Genomic DNA, 18,773 nt, shown 5'->3' on the forward strand with positions numbered 1-18,773 from the left:
TTTGTTTGCTCTATTTCTTTGCAGGGGGAAATGTAACATTTCACACTTTTCTGACATATTTGCTGCCAGGGAGTTCAAAGCACGAATCGACTCTTTCTTCTACATCTTAGGATATAACCCAGAAACCAGGTAAGCCTTTACTGACTTCAGTAATCAGTCCTCCTCAGGCATGTTCTGTCTTCAGATCCTCTGTTGCAATATTTTACAAATAGAGATTTTATGATTCATATCAGGTATGCAGTGTCTGGTTTTTGTTGTATTCCCTCTAAATTGTCCTATAATGCATAAAGGCAGCTGTGAATAGATGAAATCAAGGACACTGGCATCTGTTTTATATCCTGTCTTTGACAAGCATGTAGAGTTGTATTTTCCATCTCCAGCATTTTGGGGAATTTTATCATGCTTTAATTTTCCATTATATTGGGAACATAAATACAAAGTTTGGGGTTTATGTTTGATCCTTCAGAAATCATTCTAATGTGCTAATTTGGTGCTCAAGTAATATTTCTGAAAACAGTTGTTCTGCTTAATATTTTTGTGGAGATTTTTTCAGGATACATTTATGAATAGAAAGTTCAAGAGAACAGCATTTATTTGAAATGTTAATCTTTTGTAACATTATAAATGTCTTTAATGTCACTTTTGCGTCCTTACTTAATTTATTTCTATAAAAAAAAATCCTACTGACCCCAAACTTTTGAATGGTAGTGTATATTATAAAAACTATATTTAAGAATCATAAATGGTTTTATATATATATATATATATATATATATATATATATATATAAAATTTAACCATAATATTTATTTAATAGCATTAAAATATAATATTCTGTTGTTCTTGGAGTCTGATTTTAAGCTTGCTTGCTTTAAGAAGAAATTAGTTGTTTTTTACGCTATGTTTGTTCTTCGACATCATTTTCTCTAGGGCTGCACAATATATCGAAATTATCTAAATATCGCAAATGTATATATCGCTATTTGCACATCGCAACGGCTTGCAATAACTGGGGTCATGAACAAAAAACGAAGAGAAAATCGCTCACTGCTCTTGGCTGAATAACTTTTGTAGCTTTAATAAGAATCAGTTTATTTTTCATTCATACAGTGAAAACTAGGCAGCGTTTTATTTTTACAATTGATCATTCAGTTTCTGTTGTTAAATACCCTGAACCCCGTGGTTTACACTGATGTTAAAATAACACTTATTATGCTACAGTAAAACACTACTGTTCACTTTCAGAAGCTTTCTTGGGATGTTTTCTTGTCACAAAAAGAATAGGAAACATATATATTGGTTATATAATTTTAAATATATTTTAAAGATAATTTCATGTTTATTTGACACACTTTAAGCATTATCATATCGAATATCGCATTATTTAATGAGTTTATCGCATTTCTCAGTTTTCTTCAATATCGTGCAGCCCTAACTTTCTCACAGGTGCATGTTATGATGAATTAAAATACCAATACAGCTGAAAGGACAGGAAATGGATTTTGTATGGTGGTTTTCACTGCTATGATGTTTGAAATGCTAGTCACATTGTTTCTAGTATTAACAATGTAACTTAAGACACCTCTCACAGTTTATTACTTACTGTAGCAATCCCGGTTTTGCTCAAAGAATGTCCATTGAATGTTTTACGGCCTTGTCTCTGTGTGGTGCACTCGCGCTACTGTGTTTTAAAGGACAATGACTTGTCTTTTGTAATGGCTGTTTGTCTTTTTGTAAATAATGGGCTAATTATTTTTTAATAAAAATTTGACTATTTAGACGCTCAAATTTAAAACCAGTGTAATCTGAGATGTGTTTAAGCAAACAAAGATTATTTAAACATTTGAAATCCAAACCACATCTGCAAATGAATTAATTAGGATAGTGTAAATATGAAATGCTGCATCAGACTCAAGAGTAGGCTGCTGCAAATATTTTCGTCTCCAGATTTAATCTTAAAAGGGATCATTCACCCAAAAATGTAATAAAAATGATTATTTACCAAGTCATTATTTATTTGCCTTTATTTATATGTACCCTAATGCTGTTCCAAACCAGTGTGCTCCTCTGTTTTTCTTTTTTTTTGGGGGGGGGGGGGGATAACATGCTTTCATTTGCAGATGTTGTGCAATAATTAAATTTAAACATGCCATATTGAAGAAAAAAAAAATCTGTTTCACGCTTCTAATGTGACATCTCTATTAAATGTTCAAGCGTAATGGGAATGAATAGTTAAATCCCCTATTCCTTTGTGTATAACAATCATAGCCTGTATGCTGTTGTGTCAGGGAAAAAGCAGGATTACATTAGGACCCATTACCATAGTCATGTGATGCTCCAATAATGGGGTGCATTAGGAGCCCGGGGAGAAGAAAGGGGATATTTGAGGGATATAAGATGCTGTGGCGGATAAACAGGAGCAATGGTGTACTGTTGCTGGTTGGGAGCCCCCTTCACGGGTCCCCCACTCAATCACAGTCTATCGCCCTCTCCACTCCCTCCTCCCGCTTGTTTGGTATGCAGCAGCAGCATGGTGTGTGTGAGCAGGAGAGATGGGCTGTGATTCCTCTGCGTGTGTGTGTGTGAGGTCGCGGCACATGCTCAGTGCTGTCTGTCGGTCACGGCACAAGCTCAGTGTAAAAGCTGACTGAATGCCTGAGCCTCCATTTTGAGTACCTACACAAATAGGTGCGAGAGGACACTTTATTCCTCCACACTCAGTCAAAATCAAACCGCAGCTCTGGCTCCGACATGGACGACCTGTTCAGTCCGCGCAGGTACGTTAGCATGCTCGTCTTCACCTGTTAAGATATCGGCGTGCGTCATTCTGGACGTACCCGCCTCGCGCGCCTGTTGTAATGCTATATACGTGTTTGTCTTGAAAACAGCTGTGCGTGCTTTAAATCGCGTTGACAGTGCTGTCCGGTTGTTTGTGTTGCTGTCATTAGCATTAGCCGTCTGTGCTAATGTCAACGCTGTGTGCTTTCATCATTAGTGCTTTGAGCGGGTGGAATAAAGCGGGTTTGCACGCACGCTAGTGCGAATTGTCCGACATAAGATATTTAACTTTAATTTGTTTTAGACTTAAATATGAAATCGTCCTATTATGACTTGACAGTACGCTGTGTTGTGACTACAGTCGTTATGTCATGGCGTAGGATAGAGTTTCAAATGTATAATGCAAAGCCTCCGTTGTTTTAAAGGGGTTTAGTCGGTGTGTAAATAAAGTTGAGGCGCTCGCTGTATTTATTCAATGTGTTATGAGCGTCCCTAAATCGTGCGGTGATTGGAGGATATTGATGGAGGGGGCGGGGCTAGGCTTGATTGCTGTGCTCGTGGTCGAGTCAAAGTATGCAGGATGTTGTGCTTGTGTTGACAGCGCTTCATGTGCTAGAGATACTGTTGTAATTAAAGATGTAGTGTATATGTGTATTTGGGAGTCGTTTCTTCTTTGTTTTATTTCATAAACATTAGTCTATAAACTGTTTATGCTATCCAAGTTAAAATGCGTTGATCTGAGGTTTTGATCTTAAATGTTTTAAAGCATGTGACTAAGGAATATCATGCTGATATTTTTCATTTGCCCTTCCAGTGCAATTTTCTGACCTTTTGATTCAAAGGATGTCAAGCCAGGAAGCATCGCTGCATAAGTGTTCACACATGTTGCTGTTTTATTTTTTAAGTCAGACTCTTATTATACTAAATGTTTGAATTTTAGTTTGTCGCTTCAGATGAACTCTATACTTCATCATCTGGTCAAAGAGTTTTTTCAGTTCTTCAACAGAATACCCACTAAGTGCAAAAGGAATTTACAAAATAGTTTGTTACAAAGTGTATATGTTTATATTTGACATGTCAGGCTTGCCCGGGAGTCCTAGTTACACCTGCGAAAAGGACATGGCTCATTAAAACACAGATTCTCTATTTTTTTTATTAATCATGAATCCAAGTTAATATTTGCCTGTGCTAATAGTAAACCAATTAAACATTTTGTGGAGTGTGTATGTGTATATAATACATTTTATTCATATTATTCAATTATATATTAGTCAAATTAAAATATTCCTGTAGGTCAAACAATAGAATTCATGCAATTAGCACTCAGACAATGGCACATTTTTAATGCAAAAGTTTAAATTCATATAATTATATAATTTTAAAGTTCTGGAATTTAAAAAACTTAATGGAACAAGTTTTTAAATATTGACAAACCTTGATCCTGTGAATAGTCATTTTTAAATATAATGGTTTATACATTATTTACATGGTGTAGCATTAATCTTAATACATCCTCTTGTAACCTATATTTTGTAACTATATTTTGAATTTAATCATTCATATGTAATAATTCTACAGAGAAAAAAAAATGGTTTAGTTGTCCTCCACTGGCTACATTTTTCATATTTTCTTGTCGCATTTTGGAGAGATTTTTCTTTGCAATACGTGCTCTTTGCGATCTAACTGTGGCGTGGCAGCTCTCAGATCACTGTCAAGGCTGATCGAGGCTCTTGTGTGCTTTGCTGCCTAATTCAGGCCTTCCAAAAATGCAGAGCCTGCAGAATGTTTAGGAACCCGGCCGAGTGATTTCTCCCCTCCGCTATCGCCATCATCTCGCAGCAGATTCAGTTTCAGACAAGAGCGCATTAATGCTTGCCTTGCAATTTATTTCATGTGGATTTGTCTTTCACTAGGAGTCGTAAGCATTAGAATCAGACTCTTAAAACGTTAAACAGCTCAATGCTGAAAAGCTTTTAATGAAGGCCTGTCTGCTTTTTCTTCATCTGTCTGCCATATTTGCTTCAGTGTGGAATTTCCTCCATTGACAGAGCTTGTGTTTTTAGTGGATCATGCTGGAGTGAGAGAGAGGGGTTGTTTATGAAATGTACCCAGATGAAGGAGGGATATGATTTGAGGCCCTAACCTCTCCTCACTTTGCAGCCAGGTTTGGGCAGCCAGCCCGGCGGTGGAGTGAGAGCTACCCTGGACGCAAATCATAGTGACAGTTTCTGGGCCCCGCTCTGTGCCTGGCTATATGAAAATCAGTGCTGTTGCCGTGGCAACAGAGCGGGGAAGGCTTTTCAAAAGGAACATCTTGTCATTTTCTTTAATCCACTGCAGCTGGAGATCGGAACACTATTATTAAATTGTAGTTGCCATGGTTACTGCCATGGGTTTGCAACAGCAGCCATTTCAGGGCTCCTCTCCCCCTGCTTATCTGGTCTTTTGGGGGCTTTTGTAGTGTACCTCCACAAAAACAATGAGAAACGTCAACTGCGCTGTTCGCCGCCTTTGTTCGGTCATTTCCTCTTAGGCTCTATTGTGCATTAATGTGAATCTTGCATTAATGTGATTTATTTTAATGTGCTGCTAAAGCCATGTAATACCCTAAAAACACAATCAGAGCATTGAAAATGTTTTTGGAGAGGTAAAAACCTGTAAAGAAAGCTGCTAAAAGGCTGTTATAGCCTGAAGGTTAACAATCTGGGCTTTTAATGCTAATACAATTTGAGTACTAACTACAGATGTCAATCTCCAATGTATGAAGCACAACACTTCACTCCAGGCACTTTTTCTATATTCTACGACACTTATATACTAAGAAAATAGATAAACACAGTGTATGACATTTCATAAACCACACAACCAATTAATTTTTCTTTCATTCTCTCTCCTTTTCTCTCAGGCGATTAAACAGTACACAAGGGGAGATTCGAGTCGGTCCCAGTCACCAGGTATGTTTCTTTACAAATGCTTAGGATGTTGTCTGAAACCTTGTCTTCCCTGACATTGCTTGTGGTGTGGATTGAACAGAGATATCCAAAGCTCATATTAAGCAGTGGCTTGATTGACAAGCTCAAGGATATTACTGCTGGTCTTGTGTCACCTGCATACTTAACTTGAACGTGTCCTCGTAGCGCATTCAAGAAGATGCTTAATGGATTTTTCATGCAGTGCAGCGCTCATATGGAATAGTGTGTTTGGAAATTGGCTGCTCGGTGTATGTGGGATTTATTAGAAACATTCAGCAGTGTTTTATGGGAATTAGGAACGGTCACAGTGGTCTGAAATTGAAAAGCCAAAGGAAGATCGCTAAAGATGATGGCACACGATGAAAAAGACAGAGCACCACCAGCAATTAATGTCAGACATTTTATAGTGTACATTTTCCCAGAGATCCGTTCGAGTTATCATGTGGAGTGGAACCCGTGGCAGGACCTCTGCTCAGGGTTACTTCAAATGACTTTAGATGAAGTTCGGTAATAAAGCTCTACAGGGCCGGCTATTACAGGCTAGCACACCATGGATATTGATCCAACCCGGGACGGATCTGAATGCTAGTTATATGTTAGGAAATTACTTTTGAGGTTTTGCACTAAGATTTATTTGAGCACATGATTTTTGTATTTAACTGGCAACATTCTACTGAAGGGATTTAGTCAAGGATTTCAGGACACAGTGTTCAAGAAACATGGGTAAAAATATGCTAACACTATTCAAAGCCATCTCCAAGGTTTTTTTTTTTTCTTGTTGAATATACACTAGCGTTCAAAAGTTTGGGGTCAGTAACTTTTTTTTTTTTTTAAAGAAAATACTTTTATTCAGCAAGGATGCATTCAATTGATCTAAAGTCTTTTTCTAAAAATTATTTTATAATGTTGCAAATGATTTCTATTTCAAATAAAGGGTGCTGTTGATAAAAATAATCAAATCAGCACATTAGAATTTCTGAAGGTATATGTGACTACATAGAAAAAAGTTATTTTAAATAATGTCACAATATTATTTTTTTACTGTATTTTTTAATTAAATAATTGCAGCCTTTTGTGAGCATAAAATACCTCTTGAGCATAAAAATTCTTACAAACCCATGTTGTTGACCCCAAACAAAATGGTAGTGTATATCTATTAGTTATGCTTGCTCATACTTTGGCATTAGGCCTCCAAAGACCTCCTAACAAACTAAAAACCACTCTTAGCAGCTGCATAGCAGCGCCCTGGTAACCACCTACATCTTGCGTCAATATCACCTTCAAAAGTCTAAACGTAATATTTATACACACAAGGGGAAGCTAAATGTTTAGTTGCCTCTTTGATTCAAGCGAGGTCATTTAATCACCCGTGATTGTTCGCACCCCTCCGTCGGCTGGATGCATACAGAGATTAAATGATTTTGAAAATTGATATTTAGCACTCATCACTAGTGCTATTTGTGTTGTGACCGCAGCTGTCTGTCCCCTCTGCGCTTTGCCAAATTAGGCCAAGCTGCCAGAGCTCCAGCCCTTTCCCTCTCCTGGAGGTCAGACAGTGACAGAGAATGAGGAGCTGGTCTGGATGCCTGGGGTCAACGACTGTGACCTGCTCATGTACCTGCGGGCAGCCAGGTAAGCCCTACCTTCACCCCGCATTTTAGTCGTGTTATACAATGTGTTGTTGTCAGCTTGGACTTCATCAATATTCCCTCTCTCTGGTTGTCAGGAGCATGGCAGCGTTTGCAGGGATGTGTGATGGGGGGTCAACAGAAGACGGCTGCCTCGCCGCCTCACGAGACGACACTACACTTAACGCATTAAACACTGTAAGTTCACACACACCCTGTTCACAATGTAACTGACCCTTATTCCAGATTTAAAATGACAGGTGCTCTTTTAGCTAACAGTAAAATTAGCATTGAGTAACATACAACTGAAAATGGAAAATGGAAAATCAATGCATCTGGAGGGTTAGTTATGTGTTTTATGTAGAAGCTGTGTAGCAACACAAAGTAATAAAGTATAATGTAATAGCTACACATGATGTAATGGGTATTACATTATTAATGTAGTAAAATGTTTATAATAATTTTTGTCAAGATGCAATAAAATCTTGAGCTCATAATGTAATAACGATTTTCCAGTGTAATAATAAATGTTCACAATGTAATAGGTTATTGTATGATAAATGTATTGCATTATGAACACACTGTGGAAACTTATGTAATCACAATTGATAAGATAATACCAGCACAATGTATAAGTGAAACAATGTTTACAATATAGTAATTATTTCAATGTAATAAATTTGAGCACAAAGGGTATTAATATATTTATGTAAAATAAGCTATTACATTAAAAGTAGGCTAATTAAGCTACATTGTGAACAACAGTTTCATTCATTTTTGTGATTGACATGCTCCATTATTTTGAGTCACATTAACCAAGAAAAACATTTTAAGATTTATGCACAAAATAAAATGTAAGTTTCTGCTTTCAGTTATTGTAATTATACGTTTTATAATCATGTTTGAGATATAGTGATTCAAATGGTTGTAATAATTTTTAACTAATTTTTTTAATTCATTCATTTTAGCTATTGTCATGTACTGCTGGTCAGTAAACACGACAAAACTGTCTTCAATTTAGAAGTCTTTAATTTACATCCAAAAATACTCACAGTACAGGAACAAGGAAGATGAAACACAAACCAAACATACAACGTTTTGTTACGTCACATTACCGCAAGACAAAGAACTGGGGAGAACTAAGAGCTTAAATACAGGGAGGGAGACAATTTATAGAACTGAGAACAAGTGTAGAACTAATTAGAAACCATGGGAACAAATAAGGACCTAGAAATATCTAACTAAAAACACAATGAAACTAGAACCAAAGCATAAACCTGACAACTGTGTGATTCTTTAGTTCATTATTGTTTATGTATTAGTCATCTAGAAAAATGTAAAGCATCTCTATAAAGACATTATTGGGTTATGCAATGCACTGAAAGCCAAAGTGACACATAGAAAATAAACTTGAAATCACTAAATGCATAGTGTTCACACCCCTGAACTAATACTTAGCTGAGGCACCCTTTGATTTTATTACAGCACTCAGCTTGTTTGGATAGGACTCTTCTCAGCTTGGCACATCTCGACTTAGATATATTGTCCCACTCATTGTCATGCCAAAAGCTGAAAGTTCTGTTAATTTTCAGCTTTCTAGCCAACGTCAGAAGGTTAAGTTCCCAAAATCGACTGATACTGTACTTGGAGCTATTCATGATTCCTTCCACCTTCACTAAATCCCCAGTCACAGCTGAAGAAAACCAGCCCAAAGTATGATGCTGCGCTACCATGCTTTACCATAGGTATGCTGTTCTTTTGCTGATGTGCTGTTGTTTTTGTGCCGACCATTCCTTTTAAGAATTTGGCCAAAAAGTTCAATCTTGGTCTTATGTCAGACCATAACACATATTTCCACATGCTTTTGGAGACGGAATATATGTTTTTGCAAAGTTTACTATGCTTGGATGTTTTTTACTCTTGTATCTCAAAGCCCAGAGAGATGGAGAAAATGGAAGATAGTTGTCACATGTAGGGAGCAACCAGTACTTGTCAGAAAGAGCTGCAACTCTTTTAATGTTGCTGTAGACCTCCTGACAGCCTCCCTGACCAGTTTTCTCTGTCTTCTCATCAATTTTGGAGGGAAAATGTTCTTGACAATTGTCATTATTTGTCATGCTTAGGGCTGGGTATCGAGTTCAATACTTTATAGGCACCTACCTAATTGCCTCGATACCATCGAGTATCAAAAAATGTCTTGTCGTTCGGTACCAAATTTTGATACCTAAGGGGTTAATCTCGTCAACGTCAGTGAGCTAATAAGCATGCAGCATGATTGGCTGTGGTGAGGCATCAAGTTTACGGCCAGAGACGTGGCTCACATGTGAGGCTGTAGTGTGTAAGCATCCCAACCCCCATAGATGTAAAAGATGTGGAAAAGATCAAAAGTGTGGCTATGTTTCACCAGGCTCAATGCAAACAGCTAGCGATGCAATATTTGCGACAGGATAATTGCTGCCAAGACCAGCAACACGACAAATCTGATGAAGCACTTGGTAGTGCACGAAATAAACTTAAAGAGCAGAAAGTTGCTCCATCTTCGACTGCTAGAGGAACTGGAACGCGTCACAAATTAACCGAAACTCAGCGTATAGGCTACTTTCCTCACAGACTTGAGATATAGGCATATAGAAAGCTTGAAATGTCTACTTTTAAACAAACCAATTAGAATTGAAAACAAATAATCTCTGATTATGTAATCCAAATGAAAGGTGCATTTCTCTCTATAGGTGCATGCGCATTCGCTATACTGCGGAGATGACGAGTAAGCAACGTCAACTTCATCTTTATAGTCGACACTGACTCAGAAAATAATATTAATAAACAATTAAAAACGTCTCCTTGCTATTTTTTCCCTACACATTCATAATCCAAGCTACTTAGGATTATAGAAAAAAGTATCGTTCAGGAACCTGTATCGAAATGAACGATAAATGAACGATACCTAGCCCCATTCATGCTTTCTCTATTTGTTGATGACTGTGGTACATCTAATGCCTTGGACATTTTTTGCAGCCCCTCACCTTAGTGATACCTTTCAAAAATAAAATTCCATTGATGCTTGTAAGCTCTTTGTGGTCCATGGCTCTTTTAGTAGCGTGCAACCAAGATGTAAAAAAAAATCTTTCTGAACATCAAATAAATCTCTGCTGTTCTTGTCACTTCAGAGTCACTTCAGGTGAATACAGGCGTATACTATTACACGCGAGCGTGATTGGTTAATTCTGAAGTGGAGTTTTTAGTGGCATTGCATAGGTTGTAATTTCACATTAAATGTGCAAAAGTTCTGATTTTATTTATCTTTTTTACGTCACAAAACCAAACTGTTTTAACAGGGGTGTATAGACTTCTTTTATAACTACTGTATATGATTTAATGTTGTACTGTATTTTTCAACATATGCCCTCTGATGTACTCTCAGGCTTTGTTTTGCTGTAACTTGTATTAAAGTGAAGTAATGTTTGCTTAACTTACACTCCATGCTGCCATTGGCCATTGCTATATTGATAATGTGAGGTTTTTTTTTTTTTTTTACAACATTTGTACACAGTGTTGGTATTTAACACTTTTTGTCATTTAACAGTATGAATACGTAGTGAATATGTATATAAGTAGTAGCAGTAATAATAATAGTAGTAATAGTAGTATCAGTAATCTGGTGGAGTTTGTAGACAGGCCAAGACTGGATTTAGATGTTTAAAATGTACTGTAAAGGAATACCAATGCTTTAATAAAAATATAGTAATAATAATTGAATGCATATTTAAATCTGTTGCATTTCGCAGGTAGTTTAAGACTGTATTTAGATTTTTTTTAATGCACTGTAAGGGAGCACTAATATTTATTTTTATATTTTTGTAAAAGCTATTACAATTATGATAGTTAATTTATTAGCTATTACAATTATGATAGTATGACAATAGTTTTTGGTGAGTTTGTAATTAATACATTTCTCATAATGTACAAATTATTACATTATGAACATTTTATTACAATAATAATGTAATACTTATTACATTGTGTGCATTTATTACATTATGAGTTGCTACATTATTATTAAATAATACAGTAAGGTTTAAACACACTAAACAAAAATGTGGTATTAATACTTAGAAATAATTTTGTCTCTTGCATGGGTAATATCTTTTAGCAAAGTCAAAGCAGTGTTTATCAAAAACAGCAAGTGTTCATCAAAGTGCTATACACATCACATATCGATACAAACAATAGCAGTCATCATTGAATTTATCGTAATCGTGTAGCAGTGTTGACACTTAAAATGGTGCTTTATTTGGTCCATGGTAAAACTTGTTGTTCTATTCAGTCATGATTTTTTATCATCTGGTCACTTTTGCAATGCAAATAAACAGCAATGTAGGTTCTTCAATAAAACGTTGATGCTGAACGGAGTGCTTTTTCAGACTCTGATCTGCTGCTTTGTAAGTGGTGATTCAGTCCAAGTGCATTTTTGTTATGCAATTACCAGTATTTAATGTCATTTTACTGTGGAGCTATTTAGACAACACAAAGAGAAATTAATCCAGTCACATTACTCAGTTAAGAAAACCATAAAATGTCAATGTCAAAACCAAAAAGAGGTCCAGGCAGTAGAGTGATTTAACAGAGAGACCACACGTTTCAGTAAGAGCCGTTTTCTTTATAACTAATCACTCAGGCTCATGAGGAGAAAGTTTTAACAACCCTATTTCTAAAATAGATTATTACAGGGGTTTTGTGGCTCGATTTACTTCCCAGTTTCATTAATTGTTTGGTGTGTGGTCTTGACACATTTTCCTGACCTTCAAAGTAACTTAAGTGTGACACATCTGCCTGTATATGTCATCTTTATACGGTAGACTCTTCTGTGGATCTAATTCTCCTCTACTTGCTCAGTACAGCAGCTAAAACCCAATTTGTCTTGGCCAATTAAGCGCCCAGCACCAGAGAGACACAGTGAAGTAAGATGTCCCTAGCAGGCTTCATGCCTAATTGTCAAAAGATGAAAAAAAATCCCTCAGCGTTTTCACTCACATTTGTTCACCTTCTCAGCGGTGCACCACAGGCTGCCGCTCTCTGAACACAGCCTCGCCTCGGGAAAGACACAGGCACCAGGGGCCTTCAAAACACGCTAGTAAATTGGCGTTGAAGAGCTCCTCAGTGATGTCTGCGATTGTAAGATGTCTGAACAAGAGGGGTGTAATTCATGGCTTCATTAATGCACAGTGGTCGCTGACAGCTGAGCTTTTTTTGCAAAGCTGAATTTACCAGCTCCTAGACGGTCAGGTTACCCGATCAAGTACTGAGCATATAGCATTTATGCGTTTATGAAACCAATTCCTCTGTTTGTCTCCTATCCTTAAAAAAAGCATTTGACAAATGAACCTGAAATGCAATAAACGTGAATTTTCCATTTTGACTTAGAAGTGGATAAGCTGAGAATTAATGTGAGATGAGGTTCACAGTTTCTTGACCTTTTTCCACTCATCTGCGCTTTCGGCGTGAACTGCCTCATGCCTCAGTCAGGTATCTGTTTGCCTTTGACGAGCTGCTTTGTTTTAGCCATTAGTAATGATCGCTGATGTCAAATTGTGTATTTTGATCCGGCCAAAGTCTCCAGTGGTACAGGAAAAAGGATTTAGCACTTCACTTCAACCAGATATTGTTCTGCATTCAAATATTTTTGTAAACAGACCTGATGTGTGAAACTTTAAGCCTTTAAATAGTAAATGACATCATTTTGAGACAAAACGCTCCATTGTTAACTGCTAGTTATAATAAGCAGCTTGTCTGGACGTTCTGAGTCATATTAAAGTGTTTTTCTGCATCATCCGTGAGGCTTGCGTGGCTGCTTTTCTGGCAGTATATTTTAGGTTATTTGAGTTCACGCTCATCTGCCTGCTCAATACTTAATGGCTTTCAGATTTCTAGTCCAGCTGTCCAAACTCACCCTATCTGTCACTTTTATAGAGATCCAATCACTGTTAAAGTGTTCAGGCTGTCCTTACACTGGGAAAAATGAGTCGATTGCAATCACATGTGACAATGAACTGTGGAGTAACTAACTAAAAGTCGCAGCACTACTAACTTCACTGTTTTGCAGCAGTGTGATTAGTTGTTGTTAGCTGTTTTCAAATAGTTGTTAGTCCCTTTTCCAGTAAGTCTTTTTTTTTGTCTTGGAAAAGTAGCATTGCTGTTTTTCATGACATTTTTTTATAGTCGAATAGTTAATTAAATGCTGCTGTTTGACAATAGCTAAATTAGGATGTTTTCTAATTTTATTAGATTTTAGTATTTTTGACTCAAGTAAAGGTTAAATTGGTGTTCACTTGTATTTGGTGTTTTCAATGCTTTAAAACTTGTATTAGCATTTAGTAATAACACTTAACTTAATAAACATTATTGTAAGTGTACTATTGTCACTCTAGCTGAGATTCATACAGATGGATTAGCTTGTAAGTAATGAGTAGCTTGTAAAGATACATTTCCAAAAGGGCTAACATTTAATGTGTTCTTTCACACAGCTTCATGAGAGCAGCTATGATGCCGGGAAAGCCCTGCAGCGGTTGGTGAAGAAACCAGTGCCCAAGCTGATTGAGAAGTGCTGGTCGGAAGACGAAGTGGTGAGTGAACGAGTTAACTTTCTTCATTATGTGGAGAGGGAAGGCCGGATTTCGCTGCATTGCTGGCTCTTTGTCGTCTGCTGAAAAGCACTCAGGATTCCAGCTCCTCCAGCAGAACAGGGCAGCTGCATCCTGTTTATGGCCTGTGGAATAAATCTTCCCTGTGAGGGAGAAGCAAAGGAGGGGGAAACAAAGTCTTGGTCAGCTTGTGTTAGTCTTGATCTGTGTACCTGAAAGCAATTTGTGCTTTCAATTGAGCTTTATAGTATAAGGAAAAAAGGTGGAAAGAGATCTGTTGTGTCGATAATAGCCTGAAAAGCAATTATACATTTACCTTTAAACAGTCCATGAAGGGTTTGACATACACATCTAGTGTAGAATCCCAGGGTAAACCTTTTATTTATAAAAACAAAATAGCTTATAACATTTTCATGGTCTGCGCCCAGTGCCAAAACTCCTTTCATACTAGGGTGACCAGACGTCCCGTATTTCAGCTCTATTTTTAGTGTCCCGACTTATAATGAAAAAAAAATCATGTTTTGTCCTGTATTTCTTCTTTCCTGTGGTCTTTGTTAGGTGATCATAAAAGTGAGTAGTAGTCTTCTATCATGTGAGAATAGCCTAATCAAAGGTAACAATCTTGTCATAGTATATTTTGGAGAAATCCAATAACAATTTGTTTTCGATTACGTTGCAGTTAGAAGGCGGGATATTAGAGAGTGCCTAGGAGATCAAGTCAGACATAAGGATGTCAAAGAAGCATGTGTACATTTAACGAGGATCTTCAAAAAGAGTTTATCAAGATATAATGACTAGTAAGTTGTGGGAAAAAAAATCAATTTGGTATCGCACTGAGTGACACGCACCAGAAGCACCTCTCTCAGACAGCGCGCGATTCTAAATTAAGTTGTCTGTGCGCCTGAATGGTCCCATCATTTGGAGTATCTCACATTAATACAGTAAAAGCATTCGGTCTTAAAGTCACAGCAGCCTAAAATACCTGTCTGAGTAATTAATGTTAATCAATCAGCAAAAGATGTTAAATAAATATAGGCCAATTATACATGTTAAATAAACATGTACCTGAAAAACATAGTTTAATTTATATATCTTTGTCCTATAGTTTATAATTTGCTTCTTTTTTATATAACAAAAATAAAATAACTAGGCCTTATCAGATGTATATCTTTATCACAAAAATAATTTATATGAGAAATAATTCTGCCTTGTCCCGTATTCCACCATGAGAAATCTGGTCACCCTAATTCACTCCATTCATAGTTGTCATCTAATAAACTAGATTTCTTTTAAACGTACTTTCAGCAACACACACTTTCAAGAAGTCTCCTAAATGTTTATTAGGTTATTTCCATCCTAACAGGCTTTAGTATGCTGCAGCTTTTTTTATTAAATCAATACTCATGTTGTGTGTATATATGTACATTATGTACACACTCAATAAAAGCTACAAGGCTGAATTTTAAAAGTAGTGGTCATGTTAATGGTGCCAGCAAGCCCATTAAAAAAGATAAATTAGCTGCGTGTATCGATTTGCATCGGCATGTTTAACTGAGTGTGGGCCTGTTTTTTAATGTACGCAGGGACGCACGCGTGTGTGAAGCGAACTGTATAACAGTCTGTCTGAGATGAATAATAGAGATGCTGAATAAATACTGCATGAGCGCAGGCCTCGATTACACCACTGTTGGTATTTTTCTCTGTTGCGTGCGCGCACCCCTCAGGAGGCTGTTTGGGGCAGGCAAGCTGCCCCCTCCTCCCCGTCTGTAACCCAGCCAGGCCACCACTGCACTGTCAAGGACACCGCTCCCCCTGATCTGATTTCAAGTTGTGCTTTTGCAGCCCTGCAGCCTTGAGGGACAGGTGTAAATGTACCCCTGACCTTGGACGCTTGCACCAGCCCCGCTGCTCCTCATTTATTTATTATCCCTCGCTTTCCCGCTCTCTCTCTGCCTGCAGGTCCACGGCCTCATTATTCCTGCTCTTTTTCCATCGCTCCTTTTTGAAATGTGAATAGAAGTGACAGTGACTGTCTCAGAAATGACAGAATCATCCCCTCTTCAGGGTCACTTGTCACCCGTCTCCCTCAGCCGCTCGACCCGGCCCTCGGAGCCTCTCTTCTCAACTAGCCTGCAGCGCTTTCAGCCGCAGAGAGGAAGAGAGTGCCATTTTATTTCTTTTCCCGTGCCACAGTTTATCGGGAGAATTCTTTTCCGCGGTAATGCTCTAAAATGGCATGTCATATGTAACACCCTTTAATCTTGTAAGCCATTTTAGTAATGCAGTGTAAGAAATATTAGCCCCCTCTTGAGTGTTTTTTTTTTCTGTATTTCCTCTAAGGATGAGCTCAACTACTCAAATACGCTGAAGTAAATTTATCAAAAGGTAAACAGTAAAGACTTACAGTTTTACAAAAAATATTTTTTCAGATAAATGCTGAACTTTCTATTCAAATTTTTCCAACATTGGTAAGAAGGGTTTCTTCTCCAAATCAGCATAATAGAATGATTTCTGAAGGATCATGTACCACTGAAGACTGGAGTAATGGCTGCTGGGATTTCAGCTTTGACATCGCAAATTAACTTTTAAAATATGCCCGAATAGAATAGAGCTGTTTTAAATTGTAGTAATATTTCACAATATTGCTATTTTTACTATTTTATCAGAAAATAATGCATCCTTGGTAAACATTAGACTAAAAACATTAGAGACAACAGAGATTTTAAAAGATTTAAAAAATCTTACTGACCTGAAACTTTTGAATGGTAACATAGAGGGTAGATAGTTCAAAAATATAAATTTGGTCATAAAGTCGTTCCGAAGAACAAAAAGTCATACAGGTTTGGAATTACATTAAGGTGAGTAAATAAATTTTTGAGTGAACTATACCTTTTAAGAGAGGCTGAGCTTGAATGTGCCTGTGATGCCCAAAAATGCAGCTCACTGTGTTTTGAGAAACAGCCAGTAAAGAGCACTGAGTGCTGTTTCAGGGTGTCTGATATATGAGCACAGTGAGGACTGCTATCTGCTGCTCTGCCCTGCTGTGTATTATCTTGAGCTTGTCACAAGTTGACAAATGACAGCGTCAAGCTCCAGATAGTTGAAATGCTCTGTGCGGCAGCGGGCAACCTGGCAAGATTGTAGCCCCCCAGTGGTGATCTAAGAAGCCTGCACAATTTCTCCAAAAAAACACCTCCCTATTCCTTAATATTAATCTCATTGCACAGTAATAAAGAGAAGTGAGTCTTTGGAGAAGGGAAGAATACCCCCAGTACAGCAGATTATGACTTTTTCCTGCGGGCCACCCACATGGAAGGTTACATGTTTGTATAGTTCAGTGGTTTTAAACTGGTTTTGCTTCAGGACCCAGAATTTACATGGGACATCAAGTGATGACACAACACAGTACAAAAATGAACTAAAATGTCCTTAAAATCCAGCTTTGAAATATACTTTATAATTATAATATTATTATATTATGAAATATAAATATTATGTTATACGGAATAAAATAGTATAGTAAAGTACTTATTTTTGTAATGAAAATAGTACAAATAAAACACTAAATGCATGACAGCGTGTTTTTAGACTAAAAACAGATCGAAATTCAGTGAAGCACTTTATGCAAAAATATATAACATATTATAATTTTATTATAAAAAATACAATTTATTATATTAAATAATTCATGTGAGCCACTAGTTGACAACCACTGAGATGGTTGGAGATATTTTCTGTCACTGGACTATTTTAGTTATGTTTGAAGTGGAGTCACTAGCGCTCAGATTTAAAGACCGTTTTATTGCCATGAGACTTGCGCAGGCAGGAAGGGTGTGTTGGAGAATTTCCTGTCACCTTTGGTTTTACACAGTACACAAGAAAAGCTGCGGTTAAGCTAAATCTATGCATATTTATAGACTCGAGCGCTAAGCAAAATGCTTAAGTGGCGGCAGCGGCGGCCTGATTTAGAGGCTCATATTAATAGGACTGATACTACGGCTGGGCCTATGATAGTTTTCCCCCATGTCTCTCTTCTTTTCTGTTGTGGCTTTGATGTTATGTAAGGTCGAAATGGACAGGATGTGGGCTGGCTCTCATCCCTCTTTGTGGTTGCTTTGTGTGTGAAAATGCCATCATCATTGCCGTCATGTCAAGTCATATTTGTGTGCTGTGCTATCTGTGACTGTAATTGTATACTCTGCTCATTCGTCTTCGCCCATAGCAGGTCAGCCTCAGCGAAAGGCCAAGCACACTGGTTTCATAAGACCCTCGTGTGTTTGTGCCATAGAGCTAAATGTTAGGCATTCTTGGTATTTGAAGAGTGCGTGTGTGTGTGTGTGTGTGTGTGTGTGTGTGTATGAGTGTGTGTTGGACCCACGTAGTGTGTTTTGTATGGAGTGTTCTGACACCATCTGTTTGTACATGCTTGAATGATCTTAACCAGTTTTACAGCTTTTAACAATTATGATTTAGGCAGGAAGTGCGCACGCATCACAATAGCCTTTTCAGTTGTATTCCCTTCTCACCGCTCTCTTTTACAATAGAGCACTGTCGAGCCGAAAGAGAGAGAGAGGCAGAAAGCAGAGCCAGCGCACTGGAACAATTTTTGACAGAAAGAAGCCTGTTGTTTCGACAGAGCGGGCTGCTGGTGACTCGGTAGCGCTCGCCTCCCCCTCTCACCCCTCCTCCACTCTCCCCTCGCTCTCCAGCCCCTCCCGTTATCTGCCCTGTTGCCTAGCAACGGCGGGCCGGAGCAA

General features: G+C 37.7%; 1 protein-coding gene and 1 long non-coding RNA gene across 6 annotated transcripts in view; one reads left to right on the forward strand and one right to left on the reverse strand.

Moving 5' to 3' along the window:
- Nucleotides 1-18,773, forward strand: part of rerea (arginine-glutamic acid dipeptide (RE) repeats a) — a 103,554-nt gene that overhangs the window by 66,159 nt on the left and 18,622 nt on the right. For 2 of the 4 annotated variants that reach the window (XM_081385715.1, XM_081385716.1), the window contains exons 6-10: nt 25-129; nt 5,684-5,732; nt 7,258-7,382; nt 7,477-7,576; nt 13,900-13,998. In XM_081385715.1, coding sequence (XP_081241841.1) covers nt 25-129; nt 5,684-5,732; nt 7,258-7,382; nt 7,477-7,576; nt 13,900-13,998 — 478 coding nt within the window. Of the gene's footprint in view, nt 1-24; nt 130-2,564; nt 2,778-5,683; nt 5,733-7,257; nt 7,383-7,476; nt 7,577-13,899; nt 13,999-18,773 lie in introns of those variants that run through there. The other 2 variants (XM_081385718.1, XM_081385717.1) reach the window with 1 other exon arrangement.
- Nucleotides 11,307-17,071, reverse strand: LOC308702682. 2 transcript variants are annotated; one of them, XR_014031635.1, is made up of 3 exons: nt 16,906-17,071; nt 14,333-14,391; nt 11,307-14,159 (listed from the first exon to the last, which is right to left on the reverse strand). It is a non-coding gene; the product is annotated as an uncharacterized lncRNA (long non-coding RNA). The 2 variants fall into 2 exon arrangements; XR_014031636.1 differs by having other exon boundaries at nt 16,766-16,989.

The sequence above is a fragment of the Scardinius erythrophthalmus genome (genome assembly GCF_964197995.2).
Source record: "Scardinius erythrophthalmus genome assembly, chromosome: 15".
NCBI classification, from domain to species: Eukaryota; Metazoa; Chordata; class Actinopteri; order Cypriniformes; family Leuciscidae; genus Scardinius; species Scardinius erythrophthalmus.